Here is a 24,661-nt window from a genome sequence, read left to right as displayed (position 1 = left end):
GCTTCTTCAACAAATGTTGCTGGGAATAGTGGTTATCTGCCTGCAGAAAAGTGAAACTAGATCCATGCCTGTGATCCTGTACTAGTATCAACTCAAAGTGGATTAAGGACCTTAATATCAGACCTGAAATCTTGAGGATAGTGCAGGAAAGAACAGGGTATATCCTGGAAACAATCGGTATAGGCAAGGACTTCCTCAGTAGAACATAAGTGGCCCAACAAGTAAGAGAAAAGAATGACAAATGGGAATACATGAAATTAAAAAGAAATGGTCTCTAAATTGAAGAGACCACCCACAGAATAGGAGAAAAATCTTTGCTAGCTATCCATCAGACAAGGGACTGATTACCAGAATATACAGGGAGCTCAAAAAACTAAATTCCCCCCAAATCAATGAACCAATAAAGAAGTGGTCAACTGAACTAAACAGAACTTTTTCAAAAGAAGAAGTCCAAATGGCCAAAAAACACAAGAAAAATGTTCACCATCCATGGCCATAAAGGAAATGCAAATCAAAAACACACTAGGATTCCACCTCACCCCTGTTAGAATTGCTACTATCAAGAACAAAAACAACAAATGTTGGTGAGGCTGCAGGGAAAAAGGCACCCTCATACATTGCTGTTGGGAATGTAAGCTAGTACAATCACTATGGAAAACAATATGTAGGCTTCTTAAAAAACTAAACATAGGTCTGCCATATGATCCAGCAATACCACTCCTAGGGATATACCTAAAGGAATGTGACTCAGGCTATTAAAAAGACACCTGCACACCCATGTTTACTGCAACATTATTCATAACAGCCAAGCTATGGAAACAGTCAAGATGCCCCACTACCAATGAATGGATTAAGAAAATGTGGTATTTATACACAATGGAATTTCACTCAGCCACAAAGAAGAATGAATTTTGTCATTTGCAAGTAAATGGATGGAACTGGAGAACATCATCTTAAGCAAAGTTAGTCAGGCTCAGAAAGCCAAAAATTGCATGTTCTCCCTCATATGTGGAGGGACCTAAAGCAAATGTAGTAATATTATTGGACATGGGTCTCACCTTAAAGGGAGACTGCACACAGGAGGAATAGGGAAAGGGAAGAAAACCAAAAACTTGAATTTGGTTGATGTGCTCACTATAGACGTGAATATAGTAATCTTAAACTGGCAGAGGCCACTATGGTTAAGGGATTAGGAAGTAGTGAAGAGGTCTGGTAGAGACAAACCAATGTGGGTTGTAATACACATATGCATGGAAACAGCACTTGTAATCTCTCTGTATAGCTATCTTTATCTCAAACTAGCAAAAACACTATGCTTTTTTTTTTTTAATCTCTTATGCTTTCTCTTCAACAAAGTTGGAGAACAAGAGGCTAGAACAGGTTCTGCCCAGAAGCAGGGTGGGGAGGTGGCCCAAATAATGTACATAGATGTAAGTAAATGTAAAAATAATTAAAAAAATAAAATATTCTACATAAGGAATATATGGTATTTGCTGACTTTGCCAAGGCTGCTCCTGCTCCTTGGATGAACCTGTGGTTCAGGCCTGGCCAATGAGATTTCTCCAACCCCCTGGCCATGGTGATTGCTTCGAGGATAGACTTAGACACAAACTGGACAGGGAGTCAGCCAGCTTTATTATAGCTATTGAGAGATAAATGTTCCCCTTGTGCTGTGCTTACTAGATTTAAGAATAATGAAAATTTAGAATTCTTGAGAATCATCTTAGAAAATGAGGCCAACACAGAAGTTGGCAAAGCTAAGAAGAAAAAAAGAGACCACTTCCAGATGACAGCGTTTAATTCTTGGATCTATTTGTTTTGAATTATATATAGTCTTTCACTTCTGACCAAAAGGGATATGAGTAGGACAACACATTATTATGATGACAAAGAACTTAAAATTTTAAAAATAAAGTGTTATTTTACTTTTCCTTTAAAATTAAGAGCAGATTTCATGTATTTTGATAAATAATTTTTTAATGGTGAAAATAGTTTTCTCTAAAGGTAGATTAAATTATTAAAAACAAAGCTCTGGAGTTCATCAAAAGTTTCTTCTGTTTAAACTTTAGGATAATGGAGCTTTTCCTGTCTTTTATTTTATTGCTATGAGAAATTTATAGAGTACTCACTCTATAATTTTGTGTTTAGACTGTACAGAGAAATCACAGTAATCCACTCCAATGTCTGTGAAGTCCACAAAGGTGGAAGACAAAATCTGGAATGCCCGAGGATTTATTTCCTTGAGTTTTCGACACACATTAAACCCGTCTACAATTTCTGAGTCACCTCCTGTGACTGTTTGCTTTATGCAGTGCAGAAGCTGAACCTGTAAGAACAAATGGAAAAACTGATTTGAAAATAATATCACTTTTTAGTACTGTGTTAAAGCTTAAAAAAAAATGAGTCCAAATTAACAAACCCCTTTTAAAAATAATCTGTTCCTTGCATCAGCAGAGAAAGGACTGAAGATTATAAAGATGCTTTCTCATTAATACTGTAAGAGTCAAACCTCTTACTGTTTTTTTTTAAATTTTTTTGTTTATTAGCATTTGTTAGTTGCACAGTGGAATTCATTGTGACATTTACTTACATGTTTACAGTATATCTTAATTAGGTTGGCCCTCTCAATTGTTCTCCCTCATCTTCCCACTCCCCTTCTTAGATCAATTTCAACAGGTTTAATTGTTCTATTTTCATATATGAATACAAAATAATGCTATATCCACTCTATTTCACCCTTTCCATTTACCCTCCTCCCTCTCACTGGTACTCATCCTTAGACAGGATTATCTTAATGTCCTCGAATTTTTTAAAGTATATATTAATAATTCAAGGAGGGGTTTATCATGGTATTTGACACATGTATATATCATACTTTAATAGAATTAACTCCCCATTACTTTTTCTCATTGCCCTGTTCCCCTATTATTTAATAGCTCTCAGCATATTCCATTATACTATCTTCCTACTTAGATGAAATGTATTTCTGTGTTTCTCACTCTCTATCATTCTCCTTTTCTCTCCTGCCTCCTTATAGTTCCTTCAGACAGACCCACTGTTACAATCATATTCTTGTTCTGTATATATATGTGTAAGCATGTAGGATCATATATGCATTTATGTATACATTTATCTTATAGGTCTAGCTTCCATGTGAGGGAAAACATGAGACCTCTGTCCTTCTGAGCTTGACTTACTTTGCTTAACATGATGTTCTCCAGTTTCATTAATATGCCTGCAAACAACATAATGTTATTCTTCTTTATGGTAGAATAATACTCCATTGTGTACATGTACCACATTTTCTTAATTCATTAGTTGTCAGACATCTGGGCTGGGCTTCAGTGCACTATTGTGAATAGTGCTGCAATCAATCAATATGGGTGGGAAAGTAGTTCTATCCTATCTTGGCTTACATTCCTTCAGATATGTGCCCGGGAGTAGTAGTATTGCTAGATCATATGTTAGGTCTACTTTTAGTTTTTTTTAAAATTTTTATTTTATTCATATGTGCATACAATGTTTGGGTCATTTCTTCCCCCTTTCCCCCACCCCCTCCCTTATCCCCCTTACGCCTTTCTACCCGACAGAAGCTATTTTGCCTTTATCTCTAATTTTGTTGAAGAGAGAGTATAAGCAATAATAGGAAGGAACAAGGGTTTTTGCTGGTTGAGATAAGGATAGCTATACAGGGAGTTGACTCACGTTGATTTCCTGTGCATGTGTGTTACCTTCTAAGTTTTTTGAGAAGTCTCCATAGTGCTGTCCACAGTGGGTGCACTAATTTACATTCTCAACAACAGTGTAGAAGTGTTCCTTTTTCCTCTACATCCTTGTCAACATTTGTTGTTTGTGTTATTGATGATTGACATTCTGACTAGAATGAGGTAAACTCTTAATATTGTTTTGATTTGCATTTCCTTTATGGCCAGGGATGTAGAACATTTTTTGGACTTTTGGTTTTTTTTTTTTTTTTTTTTTGGTAGTACTGGTATTTGAACTCAGGGCCTCACACTTGCTAGGCAGGTGCTTTACCACATGAGGCACCCACCAGCCCAAGAACATTTTTTCATGTATTTATTGGCCACTTGTATTTCTTCTTTGAGAATTGTCTTTTCAGTTCATTTTTCCATTTATTCAATCCAAACCTCTTACTACTGAAGGCATGGATATAGCACTATAATGTTCACTAGTAAAGAAAAAGCACAAATCAGAAGAGCTATAGAGAATGAGCAATTCATGGGACAGTGTTCAGGGAAGCCAACAGAGGAGGTGGGGTTTAAGCTGGGTGAAGATTTAGAAAAAATAGAATAGAATGAGAGCACCAATAGGTGATAGTGCTGATAGGTCAGCAAAATGCATAATTCAATGAGTAACAAAAAGATTGGCTGCAACAGAGGGTCATAAATGTGAGGAGTAGATTAACTTGGAAGTGTCATTGGGGCTTCATCATGGAGTCTTAAGTTGTTGGATTTTTGTGGTTTCTGTTGTGAATAGAGGGGAATCACTGAATGTGAAGTAACATAGTCAGGCTGAGTTGGAAAGTGTTAGTCTGGTGATATGACATAAGATGAACTAGGGGGAACAAGTCAGACAGCAGTTATGTGAAAGTCTAAGAAGATAGTCCAGATATAAGGGTAAGAAGGGAATGAGGTTGGGTGGGACTATGAGGCATTTGCCAAATTTTTTGGAAAATGTGATTTTGTTTTGAAAAGAAAAACATAGTATGAATGAAAATCCTTTTGATGGGAGTGTTTCACTGGTTTTGTGACTCCTTTTGGTAAGTCAGTATGGGTGAGTGATTCTGAGTATCTAACTTTAGATTATGAGTTTCTGTTGGAAGAAACTAATAGCATTCAGGTGTGGAATCTTCATTTTTATTGAATGAAATAAATTAAAAAAAACCCATTTCCTGACTGAGTTCTTGTAGAATGAAAATGGCAGACATGATCAAATGCCCTAACTTCAGTTCTATCAATATTAGTGGGAGAAATATCCATTTAGCTTGATTTGCTCCATAGATGGTCTAGAAGAGTGCTGACCATCAGAACTTTCTGCAGTAATGGAAATGGTCTTCTTTGTCTAGTGCAGAAATCACTAACTGTACATGGCTGCTGTACACTTGAAATGTAGTTTGTGCACTTGAAATATAGCTAGTGGGACTAAGAAATTGAATTTTAAATTGTATTTAATTTTGATTTAAATTAAAATTTATTTATTTTGGGGGGGTTTCCTACATTTCCCTATTCCTCATGTATGTGTTCACCCTTAGCATGAGACCCATGTCCAATAATATTACTGCACTTATTTTAGGTCTAAAGTCCGCATATGAGGGAGAACACACAATTTTTGGTCTTCTGAGCCTGGCTAACTTTGGTTAAGATGATGTTCTCCAGTTCCCTCTATTTACTTGCAAATGACAAGATTTCATTCTTCTTCATGGTTGAGTAAAACTCCATTGTGTATAAATACCACATTTTCTTAATCCATTCGTCAGTAGTGGGGCATCTTGGCTGTTTCCATAACTTGATTATTGTGAATAGCACTGCAATAAACATGAGTGTGCAGGTGCCTATGGAGTAACCTCAGTTGCATTCCTTTGGGTATATTCCTAGGAGTGGGATTGCTGGATCATATGGCAGATCTACGTTTAATTTTTTAAGAAGCTTCATATTGTTTTCCAGAGTGGTTGCACTAGCTTGCATTCCCATCAGCAGTGTATGAGGGATCCTTTTTCCCCACATCTTTACCAACATTTGTTGTTGGTGGTGTATTTGATGATAGCTATTCTAACAGAGGTGAGGTGGAATCTTAGTGTGGTTTTGATTTGCATTTCCTTTATGGCCAGAGATGGTGAGCATTTTTTCATATATTTTTTGGCCATTTGGATTTCTTCTTTTGAGAAAGTTCTGTTTAGTTCAGTTGCCCATTTCTTAATTGGTTCATTGATTTTGGGGGGGTTTAGTTGTTTGAGCTCCCTGTATATTCTGGTTATCAATCTTTTGTCTGATGTATAGCTAGCAAATATTTTCTCCCACTGTGTGGGTGGTCTCTTCAGTTTAGAGACCATTTCTTTTGTTGTGCAGAAGCTCCTTAATTTCATGTAGTTCCATTTTTAAATTAAAATTTAAATAGTCACTTGTGATAAATGGCTGTCCTATTGGATAGTATCAATAAATCTGCCCTTCCCAATGAGGGAGAACACACAATTTTTGGTCTTCTGAGCCTCGCTAACTTTGGTTAAGATGATTTTCTCCAGTTCCATCTATTTACTTGCAAATGATGTTTCCCAATTTTATAATTTATTACATAACTTATTCTCAAATTATAATTGTGTCATGCAGTTTGCAGATGGATAGAAGGAGATATAGAGGTGTGAGAACTCCCTAATTAGATAATATATGATAATGCGATATTTAAACTTTGGTGCATTTGCCCCAAAATCTACATGCCCCAAGTCTTTTTCCTAGATAGGGAGAAGTTCCTTTCTAGCACTTGTAGTAATTCAGTTTTGTGTGGCATGTACAAATGTGTTTTGTGAATTTTGAGAGAATGTCTGACCTTAATTTCACATGTTGGAAATAACTGGTCTAAACTAACAATGGTTCAATCCTTACTTAAACTGAAACCACTTTAAAGCTTGAAATGTATGTGCAAAAGTTGATCAAATCACTTTAGAAAATCATCTTAGAGGGCCAACAAGAGATAAAGCAACAAGATGACAAAGAAGGGAAAATAAAATAGACACCTTAAGCCTACTAGCCTCCAGAAGGCAGAACAACAGCATAACTTTGTCTTTAGGAGAATCAGAGGGTTCTTTAGATTCACAGAATATTTCAAATGATAGCTTTCAAAAAGGTCAGCTTGATGTCTTTTACATAAGGCAAGGTCAAGTAATATTTTCCTTCATGTACCTATACTCTTAATACAATGTTATAAAAGCAAAATGATGATGGAGTCTGACAACCCTTTCACCACTATTTAGAAGGTAAATATTTGCCTGTAACATATAAAACTCAATTTTCTTTCATGTAAGTTATTTAGAATAAAGAAAAATTTCTTTTAAAATATTTCTTATGGTAGTGTGTGACTTTTGGCCTAGAGAAAGTTGGTGAGCAAAGCTACATCTGTGACTCCTTACCTCTGCCCTCTATGATCCAAATTGATGAAACTGGGCTCTCAGTAGGTAGGTGACTCATTATCTATATCATTCCATATAGACTGAAAATTACATTGACTGTTCATGTTTGTTATAGCAAGCTCAAACTTTGGTACAAAAACCCCTGAATAATTCAAAAGGGAAGACCTGGTACTTGTACTTATTCTTTTATTAGAATCAAAACATTTTGGAAATCTTTTATTTAAAAATCTATCAAGTCATTTAGCTGTGAAAATTTCATTTACTGATGGATACAGGTGCAATGATGTTGTACTTCACTTCTTTAAAATATACTGGTTATGAGTCTATTATTTACTAGGTGCTGAATTTAATTTTGGGCTATAGAGGAGCACAAGATTCAGTTCCCATCTTTGACAAGTTTGTAAAGGGTGATAATGTCTATAAATAATCTATCTATTATTATTTAATATTATTAAGTTATTATAATCTATCTATTATTATTTAATAAATAATGAAATTAGCAATGCCAATTCAGGACCATTATGATGTCATGAAAAACTAGATGGAGGCCTGGACTCAAGTCCAAGTTTCCCATTAATCAGATGTTATCCAATAAAAGTTTTTAGCTTGATGCTTCATTTCCTCATTTAACAAAAAAAACATGGATTAATCATGTTTACCTTAAAGGAATGTTAAGAGAGATCATCTAAAGTAATTAAAATAAAAATGCTTTAGAAAAAGCATAAAATGCTATGAAAATGTTGAGCATTATAGTACACATTGGCAATATTTATGAAGTAATTTAATCACTTTTTCTTAGACTTTCAATTTTAACCTAGAAACAACAATTGAAGTTATCAAAGGCAGAAGATGCTTTAAAAATTCATATAGGATCTTTAGTTTCCTGGTCTCATTCTTCAAGTTTTACTCCACCCACCTCTCTAGCCAATCTTTGGCACATAAGCTGAGTTCATTAGTTTGGCTTTAAAAAAATTTTTTTTTATTTCTTTTATTTATGTGCATACAATGTTTGGGTCATTTCTCTGCCTTTTCCCCTGCCCCCTCCCTTCCCCCCCCAACCCGCTCCCTCTCCCTCCCTACCCCTCACTTCCAGGCAGAAACTATTTTGCCCTTATCTCTAATTTTGTTGTAGAGAGAGTATAAGCAATAATAGGAAAGACCAAGGGTTTTTGCTAGTTGAGATAAGGATAGCTATACAGGGAGTTTACTCTCATTGCTTTCCTGTACATAGGTGTTGCATTCTAAATTAATTCTTCTTGAACTAATTTTTTCTCTAGTTCCTGGTCCCCTTCTCCTATTGGCCCCTGTCACTTTAAAGTTTCTGCATTAGTTCCTTTGCATTGAGGACATCAAATGTTATCTTTTTTTTGGGGAGGGGTAGTTCTTGCCTATCCTTAAACCTCCCTTGTGTGCTTTTGCCTCATCATGTGATCAAAGTCCAATCCCCTTGTGTTTGCCCTTGTTAAAAACTAAAACTAGTTTGGTTTTTAATGATAAGATTTTAGAAAAATCTCTGACCCACATTTAGAATATTACAGTGAGTGTATCTTTCTTCAACTCCCACCCAAAAAAGGTGACTTATGGGGGTCATTTTTCTGCCATTTGGATCAAAGAAATTATGTGGTATTTTACAATCAACAAAATAATTTAAAACATGTGAAGTCAAATACTAGACTAGCTTAGATAATACTGGCGAGAAACAGTGGGTAACCATGAAAACATGTTCAGTCAAGATGATGAAAAACTGGATTAATTTATTTTGGCCCATTTCTCCTCCATTAACCTGAGAATTTCCCAAATTTTCTTTACCTTTGAAGATACAGATTTCTGTGTATTTAGTTCATTTAGTTCAATTTAGCTCTGAAAATAGGTGCAAAATATCTTTTAAAAGATGGTCTCCTGACCACTTTTTTTTTTTTGGTTTAGTAAAGTGATGATTTTTGTAAAAATGTATTTGGTCTAGAAAATGAGAAGTTTGTAAAGATGGAGAAGAAGACTGTCCAGTAAGAAATTTTCCTTTGTTTTTCTTCCTAAAAATCTGTTTTTTCTCAAAGAAGATGGAACATCTCTAAGAAAGAATCTGATACATGTGATGAGAGATGGTTCCTAAATACAGCATCATTGTTCTGCTCCTTATATTCCCATCCTTGTGTAATGCATTTTTGCATCTTTTCCTGTGAGGTATTTACCACTACATCCCCTGAATCTGCACTATAGTCATGGCTAGCTTAGAGCAATAAACACTGCAGAAGAGGTATTGTGTTTATTATTAGTATGGGACCCAAGATGCTTTGCGTGCTTTGGGTTGTTCTCTGAAAATTCTGCCAGTTGCTATATGCATAAGAAGCTGGAAGATAGTAGACCAAGGGGAGCAGGGCAAGCTATCCCAGTCAACCAGTTCCTAACCAACTAGTGACTAACTGAGGTCATGTGACTGCAAACAAGACTGCTCAGCTGCACATAGCTCAAATACCGAAAGCATGGGCTAAGAACCTGGCTGTTTTTTCAAGCTATTATGTTAAGGAATTGATTTTTATGCTACAGTACCTGATACCAGTGGTGGCCATGTGACTCTGGGGGTAAACCCCACATAGTGCTCTCAGATTTCATTTTTTCTTTGAATTGTCTTAGGAGTGATACATGTGCAGAGAGACCTCAAGATGCCTTGCTGTCTTCCAATCTCTTTTGGCAGAGTAAAAAGTGCTAATAAGAACCAAAGAAATGTTTTTAAAAAGATGTATGCAAATGTCCTATTCCATAGGAATGTGAGGATATTCTGAAATTAAGAACAGAGATTTTGTGTTTAGATCATGTTTAGAGAAAGATTTATATTAAGACTAAATCAGTTGGCAAAACATGTGATCATCTAGTGTAAGAGGATGTTGGTTGTGGCCTGCCCTGTGGAAAGTGTGCTGGAGCTCAGCTTACCCCAGGTGGATGACGGAGGGCTGGGTAATCTGTGTGAAAGCTGAGCTTTCCAGTTGTGTAGGCCACATTGTTTGCATCGATTTTGTCTTGCACTTGCCAAGTATGTCTGTAAAATATAAGAAACACATGCTTAAAAAGGTTGCCACTAAGCCAGAGGAAATGTGTTAGAATAAATTTATTATGTAGGGGAAATGGAAACTTTTCATCTTATGAAATAATTAACATAATAACTTTGTGCCAGAAAGGGAGTCTGACTTTTTGTTGTCCAAAGTGACTGTTTCAGAATTAGTGACTCTTCATTTTTCCTCTCAACTTAAAAAAAAAAGTACATTTATGGGCTGACAAAGTAGCTCAAGTGATAGAGTACCTGCTTAGCAAGTGTGAAGCCTTGAGTTCAAACTCCAATACCAACCCCCACAAAAAGTCCATTTATAACAGTGCATTTCACAGAGTTTATAAAATAGTACGTGGGATAGTAGGTCATCCTTTTAAAAATCTTAATGCATCTTAAAAAATGATGTATTGAGGCCAAATTCATATAACGTAAAATGAACCATTTTAATTTCTTTTTCTGATACTGGGATTTGAACTCAGAGCTTCACTCTTGCTGGGCAAACACTCTACCATGTAAGCCATTCTATCAACAAATGAACCATTTTTAAAGTGAATATTTCAGTGGTACTTATTACATTCACAGTGGTTGTAACCACTACAGCAATTTCTTCCCATTCTGCTCTTCCCCAGGTTATCTACTTTCTGCCTCTATCATTTTATCTATTTTGAATATTTAATATGTATGGAATTAAGTAGTATGTGACATTTTGTGTCTACTTTCACTTAGCATAATATTTTTAAGATTCAATCACTCTGTTGTAGCAAACATCAGCACATCATTTCTTTCTTTTTTTTTTTTTTTTGCCCTTTTGAGACAGGGTTTTGCTATGTAATCCAGGTTGACCATGGACTCACAATCCTCCTGCCTCCATTACCCAATGCTGGAATTGCATGTGAGCACCATCATGGCTGGTTACATAGTATTTCTGTTTATGGCTAAATGACATTGTATTGTATTCTATTGTATGGATATATCACAATTTGTTTATTCATTCACTATTGGAGATTTGGGCTGTTTCTACTTTTTGCTTATTATGAACGGTGCTGGTTTTAACATGTGTACATGTACTTATTTGAGTACCTGCTTTTCAATTTTTAATATATTCAGAGGAGTAAAATTGCTAGGCCTTATCATTATTCTGTGTTTAACTGAGGAAATGCCAGACTATTTTCCACAGCAGCTATTCCATTTTACATCCCCACAAAAATGTGTAAGGGCTCTAATTCCTCCACATCATTACCTATGCTTGTTATTTTCTGTTTAAAAATATTGCTATTAGAGCCTATCTAATGGGTTTAAAATGTTACTGTGGTTTTGATTTATATTTTCCTAAAGTCTAATCACATTGAGTATCTTTTTATGATCTTGTTTGGCCAATTGTAGATCTTCTTTGGAGAATTTTCTACTCAAGTTCTTTGCCCATTTGTAAATTGAGTTGTCCTCTTGTTGAATTGTCAGAATTTTTTAGTATGTCCTGGATATTGGACGTATGATTTATTAATGTTTTCACCTATTCCGTTGGTGATTTTTTCTTTTTTTTTTGCTAGCTTTCTGGGATGCTCCAAAGTATTGAATTTTGATGATGTTCAGTTTATCGATTTATTGTTTCATTGCATTTGCTTTTGGTGTTATACCTCTAAATCTATTGCCCAGTCCAAGTTCAAGACATTTCTCCCAGTGATTCCTTCAAAGAGTTTTATGGCTTTACATCTTATTTTTAGACCACTGACCCATTGTGAATTAATTTTTATATGTTATAAGATAGAGGGTATAACTTCACTTAGTTTTTTATTAGCATAAATTAATTATACAAAGGGATTTCACTGTGATATTTGCAACATGTATATAATGTATTTTGATCAAATTCACCCCATCTATATTACTTTTTCTTAATCCTTCTCTGTCCTCCTCCCCATTTTTAACAGTTTTTGGTGGGGTTCATCATGCTATTTTTATACACATGTATGATGCATTTCTGTAATATTTATCACCCTGTCACCTGCTCCTCCCCTATCCACTGTGCCCTCCAAACCATCGGCCTTTTGCAATCATGTCAGATTTTCACTTTTTAAGTCTAGATTCTACATATAAGTGAAAACATGCAGTATTTATCTTTCTGGGTTTGGTTTACCTTGCCTAACATAATGCTCTCCAGTTCCATCTATTTTCCTGTAGATAACATAATTTCATTATTTTTTATGGCTGAATAATAATACTCCATTGTATGTATGTACCGCATTTTCTTTATCCAATCATCAGTTGTTGGACTCCTAGGTTGGTTCCATTGCTTGTCAATGGGAGTGCCAGTAGCTCTCTTGCATGTTGGTTTTCGTTGCTTTGGGTATATGCCCAAGAGTAGTGTAGTGAGATGATATGGCAGTTCTAATTTTAGTTTCTTGAGGAACCTCCGTCCTGATTTCCATGGTGGCTGCACTAATTTAGATTCATACCAACAATGTATAAGGATTCTTTTCCCCCTACATCCTCACCAGCATTTGTTGCCATTTGTTTTCTTGATGGTAGCCTTTCTGACTGTGGTAAGAAGGAATTTCAGTGTCATTTTAGTTTGCATTTCTTTTATGGCTAAAGATGTTGAACATTTGTTTATGTATTTATTAGTAATCTGTACTTCCTCTTTTGAGAACTGTCAAATTAGCTTGTCCATTTATTAATTTGATTATTTGCCCTTTTGGTGATTAATTTTTTGAGTTTTTTATATATTCTGGACATTGTCCAATGAATAGCTTGCAGATTTTCTCCCATTCTGTGGGTTGGCCCTTGATTCTGAAAACTGTTTTCTTTGATGTGCAGAAGCCTTTTAATTTCATGCAATCTCATGCATCAATTCTTGCTTTTATATCCTTAGCAGCTGGAGTCCTATTTAGAATGTATTTTCCTAATAAAATGATACAAACTCAGTGTCAGTAAATTAAATATAAGTGATACAATGTATGTCTAATGAGAATTTATGTTAAAGATGTATAGAATACAAATGACTCAAGCACCTGCTTTTTGCAGCCATGTTGAAAACCTTTTAGACAGCATTTGTTAATGCTGAATGTAACAATACCTGTTTACCCAGTGATTCTGGAATCACATAAACATGCAACAGGAGTCTGCTTTTGTTCGCCAAGACATAGGTGCAAAATGTTCATATAAGTAAGACTATCTGTGTTAGATGACTTGTGTTAAGTTTACGAATGGATATCTTTGAAAGATGTCTAGAAAGATGTTCATCAATATCTTGAAATCACATACAAGTGATTTTTAATGTATTAACTAAACAATCTTCACTAAGTTATTTAAATATTTGCAATAAATAGACTTTAATTATTAAAAAAAGTGTTGTCCCGTAGTAGTTTCAAACTTTCATTTAAGTTTTTTGATTGATTTTGAATTGATTTTTGTACAAGTGAGTGCTAGGGATCTAGTTTCTGTCTTCTATATGTGGATATCCAGTTTTCCCAACACCATTTGTTGAAGAGACTATATTTTCTCCAACATATGTTTTTAACTCTTTGTCAAAAATCAAATGGCTGTAGCTATGTGTTTATTTCTGGATCTTCAATTCTATTGTATTCTGTAGGTCTGTTTTTGTGTCAGTATCATATGTTTTTGGTTAGTATGGCTCTGAAATAATTAGAAGTCAGGTATTGTGATACCTCCAGCATTGCTGTTTTTAATTAGGATTGCTTTGGCTATTCGGAGTCTGTTGTGCTTTCATAAGAATTTTTGGATTGATTTTTCTATTTCTGTGAAGAATGATAAGATATTTTGATAGGAAATGTGCTGAATTTGTAAATGACTTTCAGTAGCATAACCATTTTTACAATACTAAATTTTGCCAACCCATGAGTGTGTAAGGGCCTTCCATCTTCTAATGTCTTCTTCAATTTTCTTCTTCAATGTGATATAATTTTCATTGTAGAAGTCTTTTGCATACTTAAATTTACTTGTAGTTTTTTTCTTTTTGAGGCTTTTGTGAATGGGATAACTTTACTGATTTCTTTCTCAACCTGTTTATGTGGGTATATAGAAAAGCTACTGATTTTTGTATGCTGATTTTGTATCTTGATACTTTGCCAAAAGTGTTTATCAGATCTAAGTATGTATGTGTGACTATTTATAGTCTTTTAAGTATAGGATCATATTATCTACAAGTAGGGATACGTTTGATTTTTTCCTTTCCTGTTTTTATCCTTTTTATTTCTTTCTCTTAGCTTATTATTCTGGCTAGGAATTCTAGCATTATAGTGAATATGAGTGGAGAGAGTGGGCACTCTTGTTTAATTCCTGATTTTAGAGGAAATGGTTTCAGTTTTTCCACATTTAGCACAATGTTGGCATTGTGCTAAATGTGGAAAATATAGGCTACATGTAGCCTTTATTATATTAAGGTATGTTCCTCCTATTTCTAGTTTCTTCAGGGCTTTTATCATGAAAGAAGGGTGTTAGATTTTTTCAAGGACTTTTTCTGCATCTATCAATTTGATCATGTGATTTTTTTGACCTTAATTCTGTTTGTCTGCTGTATTACTTCTATTGATTTGTGTATGTTGAACCATCTTGGCACCCCTGGAATGAACTTGATAATGGCATATGATATTTTTAATGTAAACACAACTGATTTTTTGCTTGTTATCTTTAAACTGCAATGTGGCTAAATTCATTTAGTAGATTTTTTTCTTGTGGATTCTTGTAGATGTTTCTTGTGGATTCTATGAAATATATATTATATATATATATAAGTTCATGTTATCTGGCAGTAGAGATAGATTTACTTTTTCCTTTCTCATTTGGATACTTTTATTTTTTATTTCTTGCTTAATTGCTTTGGCTGAAACTTTCAGAACAAGGTTGAATATTGGTGACAAAAGCTAACCTCTTCATCTTATTCCTGCTTTTAAGGGGAAGATTTTGAATTTTTGATTTCACCCTTGGACTCAGGTTAAGAAATAAAACTTTTAACTCTTACCTATGTCCCATTCAAGACACATTCACTTTTCTCTTCTCCAAAGTAACTATAAGTATGATATATTGATAACTTCTATGCTTATCATTATCATAGTTTTATCAACCAAATGTGTATCCCTTAACACTATGTTCAGTCTTGCTCAGAAAAATATTTGTTATGTTTTTTTTGTCTGTGTGGTATCAGTGTTTGACCTCAGGGCCTCATACTTGCTAGGCAGGTGCTCTACCACTTGAGCCATGCTTCCCAGTCCTTTTTGTTTTAGTTATTTTTCAGAAAGGGTCTTGCATTTTTTGCCCCTGTGTAGCTGGATGAATGCTACCATGCCTGGCTTATTAGTTGAGATGGGGTCTCTGTTTTTGTCTAGGCTGGCCTCAAATCATGATCTTCCTGATCTCTGCCTCCCACATAGCTGGGATTACATACATGAGCGACTTTGACTGGCCTTTGTTATGTCTTTTAATTGATAAGTTTTCACTCCAAACTGTTCATTTCATTCCAATTTATTGTTTGACTAACTAAGGAAATTTAACCAGTTTAGACTTGGTTGACTACATACTCATATTTGTTCTGACAGATATGTTGCTCTGTCTTCTGTGTTTTTGGGAAATTGTGAGCTAAATGTACCTGGTTGGATAGACTATTTTTTTTCTTTTGCAAAATCATACATGGCATTGTCATTGTGTTTTCAAATTGAATACACATAATATCTGGATATCTTTTTAGATGTTTGCATATGTTCATGCTAATGGCTAGATCCATTAATTTATCGGTGGTTTCAAACAGTGAAACACCAAACTAATATATATATATATATATGTAAATATATATGTAAATTTATATATGTATATATATATATGTAAATTTAAATTTATATATGTTTAAATTCATCAGTTGGGTTACTTTTAAAAAGGTACATTTATCCTCATCAACTACTTGGTAATCTAGTATAAGTGCTTCAGTAGGGATGATGAAATAATCCATTCCCTTATTTACAATTCACAATGCCTTGAATGTTTCCCACCACTCCATCATTTACAGATAGCCAGTGAGCTCATGTCTGGGTATTTCAGCTTTCCGCTGAATGTCAGTGCCCCAGTATTCTACCATACATTGCATACTACCACCTGACAAACCTTCCTAATGCTTCATGTTCACTTTTATCCAGTACATAAAAGATAAAATTTAGAGCCACTGATTTAGATTTCAAGGACCCAATGCTATTTTCTAACTTTGCCAACTATTGCCATACTGGAGTTACTGATTCTAATTATGTTGACCTTAATACATTGTTTGACTTGTGCTTTCCTGTCTTTTGTCTTGTTCCTTGTTTTTTCCCCTGTCTTTTCCTCATCTGCTATACCCACTTGTTAAAGCCCAGCTCAATTCTGGAATTCAGACAGTGAATTCCAGCATTTCAGTTTTTAGGTTTAAATTGGACTGACTTCAATTTCTGGATTTGAAAATCACTAATTGCATAATTTTGGGCAACTTATTATTTTTAAGCATTAATTTATATGTTTGTAAAATGGAATAATAAAGACTTTCTGTAGTAAATCAGCAAAATCAATAGAAGCTGCTCTTTAGGAGTTTTCCTCCTTTGTAATCTCCTCATTACCTAACATTTACTCCTCTACTTGGAACTGCCTAAACATGTCTTGTTTGTCTCATTGATTGGGACTGAAATTGTTGCTTTCTTTGTGATGAGAATTATATTTTTAAAGAGCTCTCATCAGTCTGATCTCACTTAGATATATGAATACATTATTCTATTTCCTATTTTAGATTGTAAACCTCTTTGAGTGCAGAGCAGACAGTTTTGCTCTCCCCATATTATCTAATGCAGTGCTAAACCTAAAGCAGGAAACCAATGATTGATCATAAGAAGGGGCAGAGATGACTTTTCTAAGTCTCCATTTTCATATAGTGTTGGGTAAGGTAGAATGATTATGGTCTCAGGAAGGTGGGAAGAGGCTAAATACTTAAGGTAATTCTTTCCTCTACTAATACAACCTAAAACCTCTCCCCACATCTGAGAATACTTTTCCCAATGAGCATGAGTAGATTGTCTTACTTGTTATCTGGGACAGAGAATGAAACCAGCTATTTTGTTCTGCTTTTCACATTTAAAGTTAGAATGGAATACTTGGCATGTTTTTCACTATGAGTCAAATAGTCATCCATAAGTGGCCATTAACTGGAAAGAGAATGAGTGAAAAGGAAAAAGAAGTATATATAGCCTGCTGAAACCCATTTTAAATAAACCACTGCAGTGGTTGTAGCCAAGAAGTGCGTGTTCTCTATGAAGTTCATAGCCCTTATAAAATACAGATTCAGATTACGGTCAATATTGGCATTTTAAGAATAATCAACATGTCAGAAAGGATTTAGAGAGAGTAAAAATATTTAGAGAGAGTAAAAATATATCTTCCAACTAAGAAGATAATGCTGTTGACACTGTCACTAGGAAATGACTAGATTTCCTTTTCATGAATAATAATGGCTTTACATCAATCCACCTACATTCTTTTTCCTGATTTCTCATGTGATGAGGGTGAATTAACAGAATTTTGCTGGCAGAGATTCACGAGCACACTTTAGCCAGAGAACAGATACTTTCTTTGTTTGACATTAAGTAGCTTCAATAGGGATAAGGGCTATGATTTGGCTTCACTAGAAGCTCTCTGGCTCCAGCATTAACTAGAAGGGGATGATAAATACTTTCTAGCGTTAGAATGTCTTAAGCATGTTATGGTATGTGCACCCTAAAGTCTTTGCTCTCATAATATGATACATTCCCAGAAAGGAACTCACCAATTCCATTCATAAAACATTTTCTAATAGTTATAGCACAAGTCCGAAAAAATCCTAAAAATGTCATCTTGCCTTCCTTTCTACCTCCTATAGAAATTAATCAAGCCAAGAAGGCTGCTGCTGATTGTCTGTGACTCAAGTCTTTATTTATCCATCCCAAATAAAAATCTTCAAAAAAAAAAACCATAACAGAAATAAATGTAAACATAATCTGTTGGCCTGTGTAGAAACTATTTTTTAAAGCACTGCTGTGGGGTCTTAGTGAAATGAGAATGTGTTTACATTAGAGTCAGATTCTAATGTTCAAAGTAGAGCAGCAATCCAAGATTACTGAGATTTTCCATGACTGAAGTAGGAGTGTGGGACAGATTCTTCTAAAACTAAAACACTAAACTCAATATAACATCTTCATCTAATGGTCTAGACTTGCTTGCTATTGTCACAATGCAGGAAATTGCAATCCTACATATCTTTCTGCTTTCACAAAAGAGATTATTTTATTAACTATAATCTTAATATACTTATGTTAAGTATATTTAAATCATGAATAATACTGTGATCAATTATTGTTATTGTGTTATTTCTAGGGTGTGTGTGTGTGTGTGTGTGTGTAGTACTAGGGATTGAACTCAAAGCCTTGTGCTTGCTATTCAAGCTGTCTACCATTTTAGCTATGCCCACAGTCTTTTTGATTTTTTTAAGTTAGTTTTCCAAGTAGGGTCTTGCTAGCTTTTGTTCAAGGATACTGCCTTTGAATAGCCAGTGATCTTCCTCTGTCTGCCTCCCTGGTAGCTGCAATTACAGGTATGCAATGCTGTACCCAATTCTAGGGGAGGTTTTTACAGCTTTTTTTGTAGTCAGTTCTTGGCAAAATTTCTAGAGTTCTGATTTAAAAAGTCATCATCTTTTTCAGTTCTTTTTTTTTTTTTTTTCATTTTTCTTTTATTATTCATATGTGCATACAAGGCTTGGTTCATTTCTCCCCCTTGCCCCCACCCCCTCCCTTACCACCCACTCCACCCCCTCCCGCTCCCTCCCTCAATACCCCGCAGAAACTATTTTGCCCTTATCTCTAATTTTGTTGTAGAGAGAGTATAAGCAATAATAGGAAGGAACAAGGGGTTTTGCTGGTTGAGATAAGGATAGCTATACAGGGCATTGACTCACATTGATTTCCTGTGCATGGGTGTTACCTTCTAGGTTAATTCTTTTTGATCTAACCTTTTCTCTAGTTCCTGGTCCCCTTTTCCTATTGGCCTCAGTTGCTTTCAGGTATCTGCTTTAGTTTCTCTGCATTAAGGGCAACAAATGCTAGCTAGTTTTTTAGGTGTCTTACCTATCCTCACCCCTCCCTTGTGTGCTAAAGCTTTTATCATGTGCTCATAGTCCAATCCCCTTGTTGTGTTTGCCCTTGATCTAATGTCCACATATGAGGGAGAACATACGATTTTTGGTCTTTTGAGCCAGGCTAACCTCACTCAGAATGATGTTCTCCAATTCCATCCATTTACCAGCGAATGATAACATTTCGTTCTTCTTCATGGCTGCATAAAATTCCATTGTGTATAGATACCACATTTTCTTAATCCATTCGTCAGTGCTGGGGCATCTTGGCTGTTTCCATAACTTGGCTATTGTGAATAGTGCCGCAATAAACATGGATGTGCAGGTGCCTCTGGAGTAACAGTCTTTTGGGTATATCCCCAAGAGTGGTATTGCTGGATCAAATGGTAGATCGATGTCCAGCTTTTTAAGTAGCCTCCAAATTTTTTTCCAGAGTGGTTGTACTAGTCTACATTCCCACCAACAGTGTAAGAGGGTTCCTTTTTCCCCGCATCCTCACCAACACCTGTTGTTGGTGGTGTTGCTGATGATGGCTATTCTAACAGGGGTGAGGTGGAATCTTAGTGTGGTTTTAATTTGCATTTCCTTTATTGCTAGAGATGGTGAGCATTTTTTCATGTGTTTTCTGGCCATTTGAATTTCTTCTTTTGAGAAAGTTCTGTTTAGTTCACATGCCCATTTCTTTATTGGTTCATTAGTTTTGGGAGAATTTAGTTTTTTAAGTTCCCTGTATATTCTGGTTATCAGTCCTTTGTCTGATGTATAATTGGCAAATATTTTCTCCCACTCTGTGGGTGTTCTCTTCAGTTTAGAGACCATTTCTTTTGATGAACAGAAGCTTTTTAGTTTTATGAGGTCCCATTTATCTATTTCAGTTCTACTTATAGACAATCATTTACATTTCATTTCTGATAAATGGAAGGCTTCTTACCATTTTTAAGTGAGAGTTGATATTCTTCAAATGCAAAATAGAAACATAAAAATAACTTTTCTTATATCTAGTATTACTCTTAATCCATTAAATGAATGTAAAAATCTCTGAGATATAGAAATATAAAATAAAGAATGAAGATTCTGGGATGGTGAAAGTGACTTAATTTTTAACATCTTTTTGACTCCCCCATACAGAACCTTCAGAATAACCCCCCAACACATGGGGAGCATCTAAACCAAAGATATTTCCATGAATCCTAAAATATGAATGATAGAAAAAAACCCTCCAAAGCAACAAGACTTATGTGACATCAAAATCTGTGCAGAAGGAAGTCTAGGGGAGCAATGGGGTTCATGACATGTCTGAAAATTCCCAGACCACTAACATATTCACCAGCAAGTACACTAAGACAATTCGAATGGCAGTGAAACTTGGGTGAGGAAGTCCGTATTTCTACATAGCTGAGTATCTGAGGTCCATGGTAAGGAACCTGAATACGCTGGGCCTCATGAATTCTAGAAAGTAACTGGACAAATCTCCCTTCCATGACAAGTCTTCCTTCTGAGAAAAAAAAAAAAAAACTCCACAGGAGCAATATATTGTCAATAAAGATAAAGTAAAAGGAAGGGCCAGGCAAAAATCAGGGAGAAGACCCTGAAAGTGTTATAAAGTTCTCAGCTATAGTTTTGAAATAGAGTTTAAGGTCATAAATTTAAAAAGATTTCTAGATCCTGTCTCCTATTAATAGTTAAAAAACTAGTTTCACATAATATAAGCAACAAAACATAATTAATGTTTAAATTCAAATATATTTTAAGAAGAAAATAGCATAAGTAGCAAAATAACATTTTTATAAACAAAGCCAGAATGATATGTCCCCCAAAAGATGAAAATATTGTATTTCTCTATTTTAAAGTTCTATTTTCTACTTGTAATCGAGTCTAACAAATCAGAAAAAAAATAAAAATTATTAAATAAATGAAGAGTGAACTAAAAGGAATACAGTATCAAAGAAGCATCATAGATAATGCCTTTAGGTGACTAGGAGATAAAAAGGAGAAAAAATTAAATATATATAAAAAGAAAGAGAAGAAAAAGATTTAAGGGCAAGTAACAAGATACCAGGCAAAGAAGATTTAATGTATGTATAAATGGAGTCTTAAAAGAAGAAACTCAGATCAAAGAATAGAACAAAAAGACTACAATTTAAGAAAAATGTCTTGAAATTAAAAAAAAAAAAATGAAACAGCACATGAAAAGACCAAAGCATATCCTCTGTGTTGAAGTTGGTCCAGAACAGTGAACACAAACAGATAGCCAGTGACATTACCAGATTCAAAGGAAAAAAAAACAAAACAAACCCTCAGCACCCAGGTAAAAGTATTGAATAACTTATAAGAAAAATGAAATTAGATTATCAGTAGAACCAAACTGAGATATTAAAGAATCTGTTGCTAAGAATTCTCTATTTAGCCAAACTGATTTTCAAGCATGAAGAGAGGTTTAAAGTGGCTGTCAACATGTAAGAGTGCAGAGAATAGTGCTGCCGTAAGTCCTTCCTGAGAAATTTATGAGCTAATAGGCTTCAGACAACCAAAATAAACAGAGAGCCACTGAGGTGCGATTTCTGCTAAATAGTGAATATATATTTTCATGAAGTAATTATAGCAGAGAGGGGAAAATGATACAGAAAAACAAGAAAATAGGCAAAGTGAGTAAAGCCAAGGGATGTATATATGGTTGATAATACTGTAAACCAGAACACCAAGGAAGCACGTACCATGAATTTGAGGAGAGTCATTTCATTTGGGCTCATTTAATGAGTGGTTGGTTTTGGGTGGGAAAGACAAATGGAATTTGGGGTGGCTGACAATATTCCACTTCCTGACCTGGGTGATGTTTCAGAGTACCTGCCTTGTAAAAATTTACAAAGCTATACATTTGTTTTATGTTATTTTTCTGTATCTATATTATATTTACCATGAGAACTAACAGTAATGGGGAATAGAATTGTGATTACCATGAGTGAGATAGTGGTTGAAGAAAAGGGAAGATTTTTGTTAAAAGGTATAAAACTTCTGAATACTGAAGATCTTATGTATAGCAAGGTGACAGTAGTTAATAGCAATGTATTGTATACTTAAATTTGCTAAGAGAGTAGGTGTCAAGGGTTCTTAGCACACACACATACAAAAGGTAACTGTGAGGTGAGGAATATGTTAATTATATTTTTGTATTAATCATTAATACATAACCAAGACATCACATTGTATACTCTCTCTATATATAAATTTTTTTGTCAATAATACCTCAGTAGACCTGGAAAAAATAAACTTGCATAAAAATGTTTTTCAACAGTTTGTTTAATGAAGACAAGTAGGATAAGACAAATGACAACTATTTCTAAAAGCATGCAGATATGGGTTACAAAAATTTGTTCCAAATGAACTCCTAAAAGCATTCATTCAGAAAAACCAAGAACGAAATGTATTGCAAAAAAATGAGTAATTTATGGGAACTCCACAGTAACCATATTTAGTGTGTGTGTATGTATATTAGGGCTCAAATTATGCTTAATTTATTTATTAGAAGCTCATTTAGACTTTTAATGTGGAAGGTTAAATGTATTTTTTTTCTTTTTTTCATGACATCTGTGTCCATTGTCATTTTCTTTGTGAATGAACACTTGGCTGTGATTCAAACTTAGAAAAGGTGAAGGGGATGATTATTCTGGTGCTGTCCTTGTGCTTTGGCTGAGAAATTTCCATATACTCCTTTCTAACTATTTCTTTGCATCTGAACTATCAGTATAAATACAAGACACATTTGACAGCCAAAAATTATTATGACAATGGAAACTATGCAAGAAATGTTAGATAGCAAACTGTCATGGTAGTGTGGTGTAAAGGAAAGATTGCAGGCTTGTGATCAATTAACCCTGGGTTTGCAGTCTCATCTTCTGCCTCAGTTTCTGACATGTAAAGTGGGGTAATAATTCCTATCAGAATAGTGAAGATTTAAGATAATGACTGTAAAGAACTGAGCTCAAGAGTTAGTGCATAAAATGTGCTATAGAAAAGTAATTCTCCTACACCAATGACAGTGGCTTGTCCTGGCTGCAGAGCGTAACCAAGAGTGTTAGAGGACTTGTGTAGAAGCAATTGCTTGAATAGGTTATCTCACAAATTCCCTCAAGAGATTTGTAGAGAAGCACGAGACACAGAAATTACTTTTCCTTCCATTCATGAGATGACCTCATACACAAGTGGTTTTGTTGGCAACAGCATTAATTACTGTGAAACTGAATACCACAAAGGCAACCCCAGAGACTGGTTCTTGGCGGATTATATAAACTGGGGTTCACAATGGTGGCAAGAACTTAGCTTGTTACTCTGCTTAAAAAAACCTAATGCTTACTAGCATAGACATCTTAAAGGCTTTTCTCCCTTATTCACATACTCTAGTCAGTACTATATTTAAAACAACTCATTAAGAAGTCCCATTGGGGGCTTGTTACAAAGTAGGATAGAATTTACAACTAAATTCAGAACTCAGACAAGTTTTCTTTGTTTCCTTCCCAAGTCTGAATTGCTTCTAAGTTGTTTTTCATAACCCACAAGCCATTTTTTACTCAAGAAGGCCCATGTGGTTTTCTTAAGCAGTTTCTTGGCTAGAAATTTCAACAAAATGAATAAACTTGTTTTTTTCTTTCCCTGTTCCATCCCCACATTTCAGAAATGTTTTCTGGTAACATGTACATCAAACAAGTAGCTGTTTCAGTCAGATTTGGAGGAAGTGCTAACGGTAGGAGTATTTTCTAAGGGGCAAGATGCCAAGGACTAAGAATATTTTTCACTCATACACTCTCAATCTCTAGTAGAGCTGAAAGTGTGAAATGCTACTGGGTTGGTTTACAGACATCTTTTAGAATGCTAACAGAAATCCAATGGATGCTAGAAGGGCTATATGGTTATACTCCCCAGAGACCATTTCAATATTGTTAATTCTTAACTGGTCTGGCTGGTGTACTTGAGAAACACCCGACTAGAAACATTTTTTGTTTGTCTTTATTTTATTTATCTAATGAAACCTGCATGCAAGACAGTCATGCAGATGCAACAGTGGGCAGTAGTAGCACTGTTTTATATTTTTCAAGCAAATTTTCCTCCAGTTACCTCAAAGGACATGGCTGTTATTAAAATACTCCTGAAGAAAGAGTGAGGCAAGTCCTCAGCAGAGGAGAATCAGAGAGATTGGGAATTTACATGAAAACTTAGATCAACTTCTCACCTCCAAATAGCCTACAGTGAAGCCATGATTAAATTGTGTTTCTCTGTCTTTTCATTGGAGAGCCCTCTGGGCAATAATGTAATACAGATGCTCTATGGTGTTCAGACCTCTATTTTTTCTTAA

At 34.9% G+C, this 24,661-nt stretch overlaps 1 protein-coding gene across 2 annotated transcripts in view; it reads right to left on the bottom strand.

Moving 5' to 3' along the window:
- The window catches only part of Bbox1 (gamma-butyrobetaine hydroxylase 1), a 76,547-nt gene that overhangs the window by 15,552 nt on the left and 36,334 nt on the right, over positions 1-24,661 (bottom strand). For both annotated transcript variants that reach the window (XM_074043148.1, XM_020155253.2), the window contains exons 6-7: positions 10,070-10,175; positions 2,130-2,326 (exon numbers count right to left, since the gene is read on the bottom strand). In XM_074043148.1, coding sequence (XP_073899249.1) covers positions 2,130-2,326; positions 10,070-10,175 — 303 coding nt within the window. The remainder of the gene's footprint in view (positions 1-2,129; positions 2,327-10,069; positions 10,176-24,661) is intronic.

This window comes from Castor canadensis, chromosome 1 (assembly GCF_047511655.1).
Source record: "Castor canadensis chromosome 1, mCasCan1.hap1v2, whole genome shotgun sequence".
NCBI lineage: Eukaryota > Metazoa > Chordata > Mammalia > Rodentia > Castoridae > Castor > Castor canadensis.
Note: the sequence above shows the minus strand (reverse complement) of the source record. Positions and strands in the feature narration are given on the sequence as shown.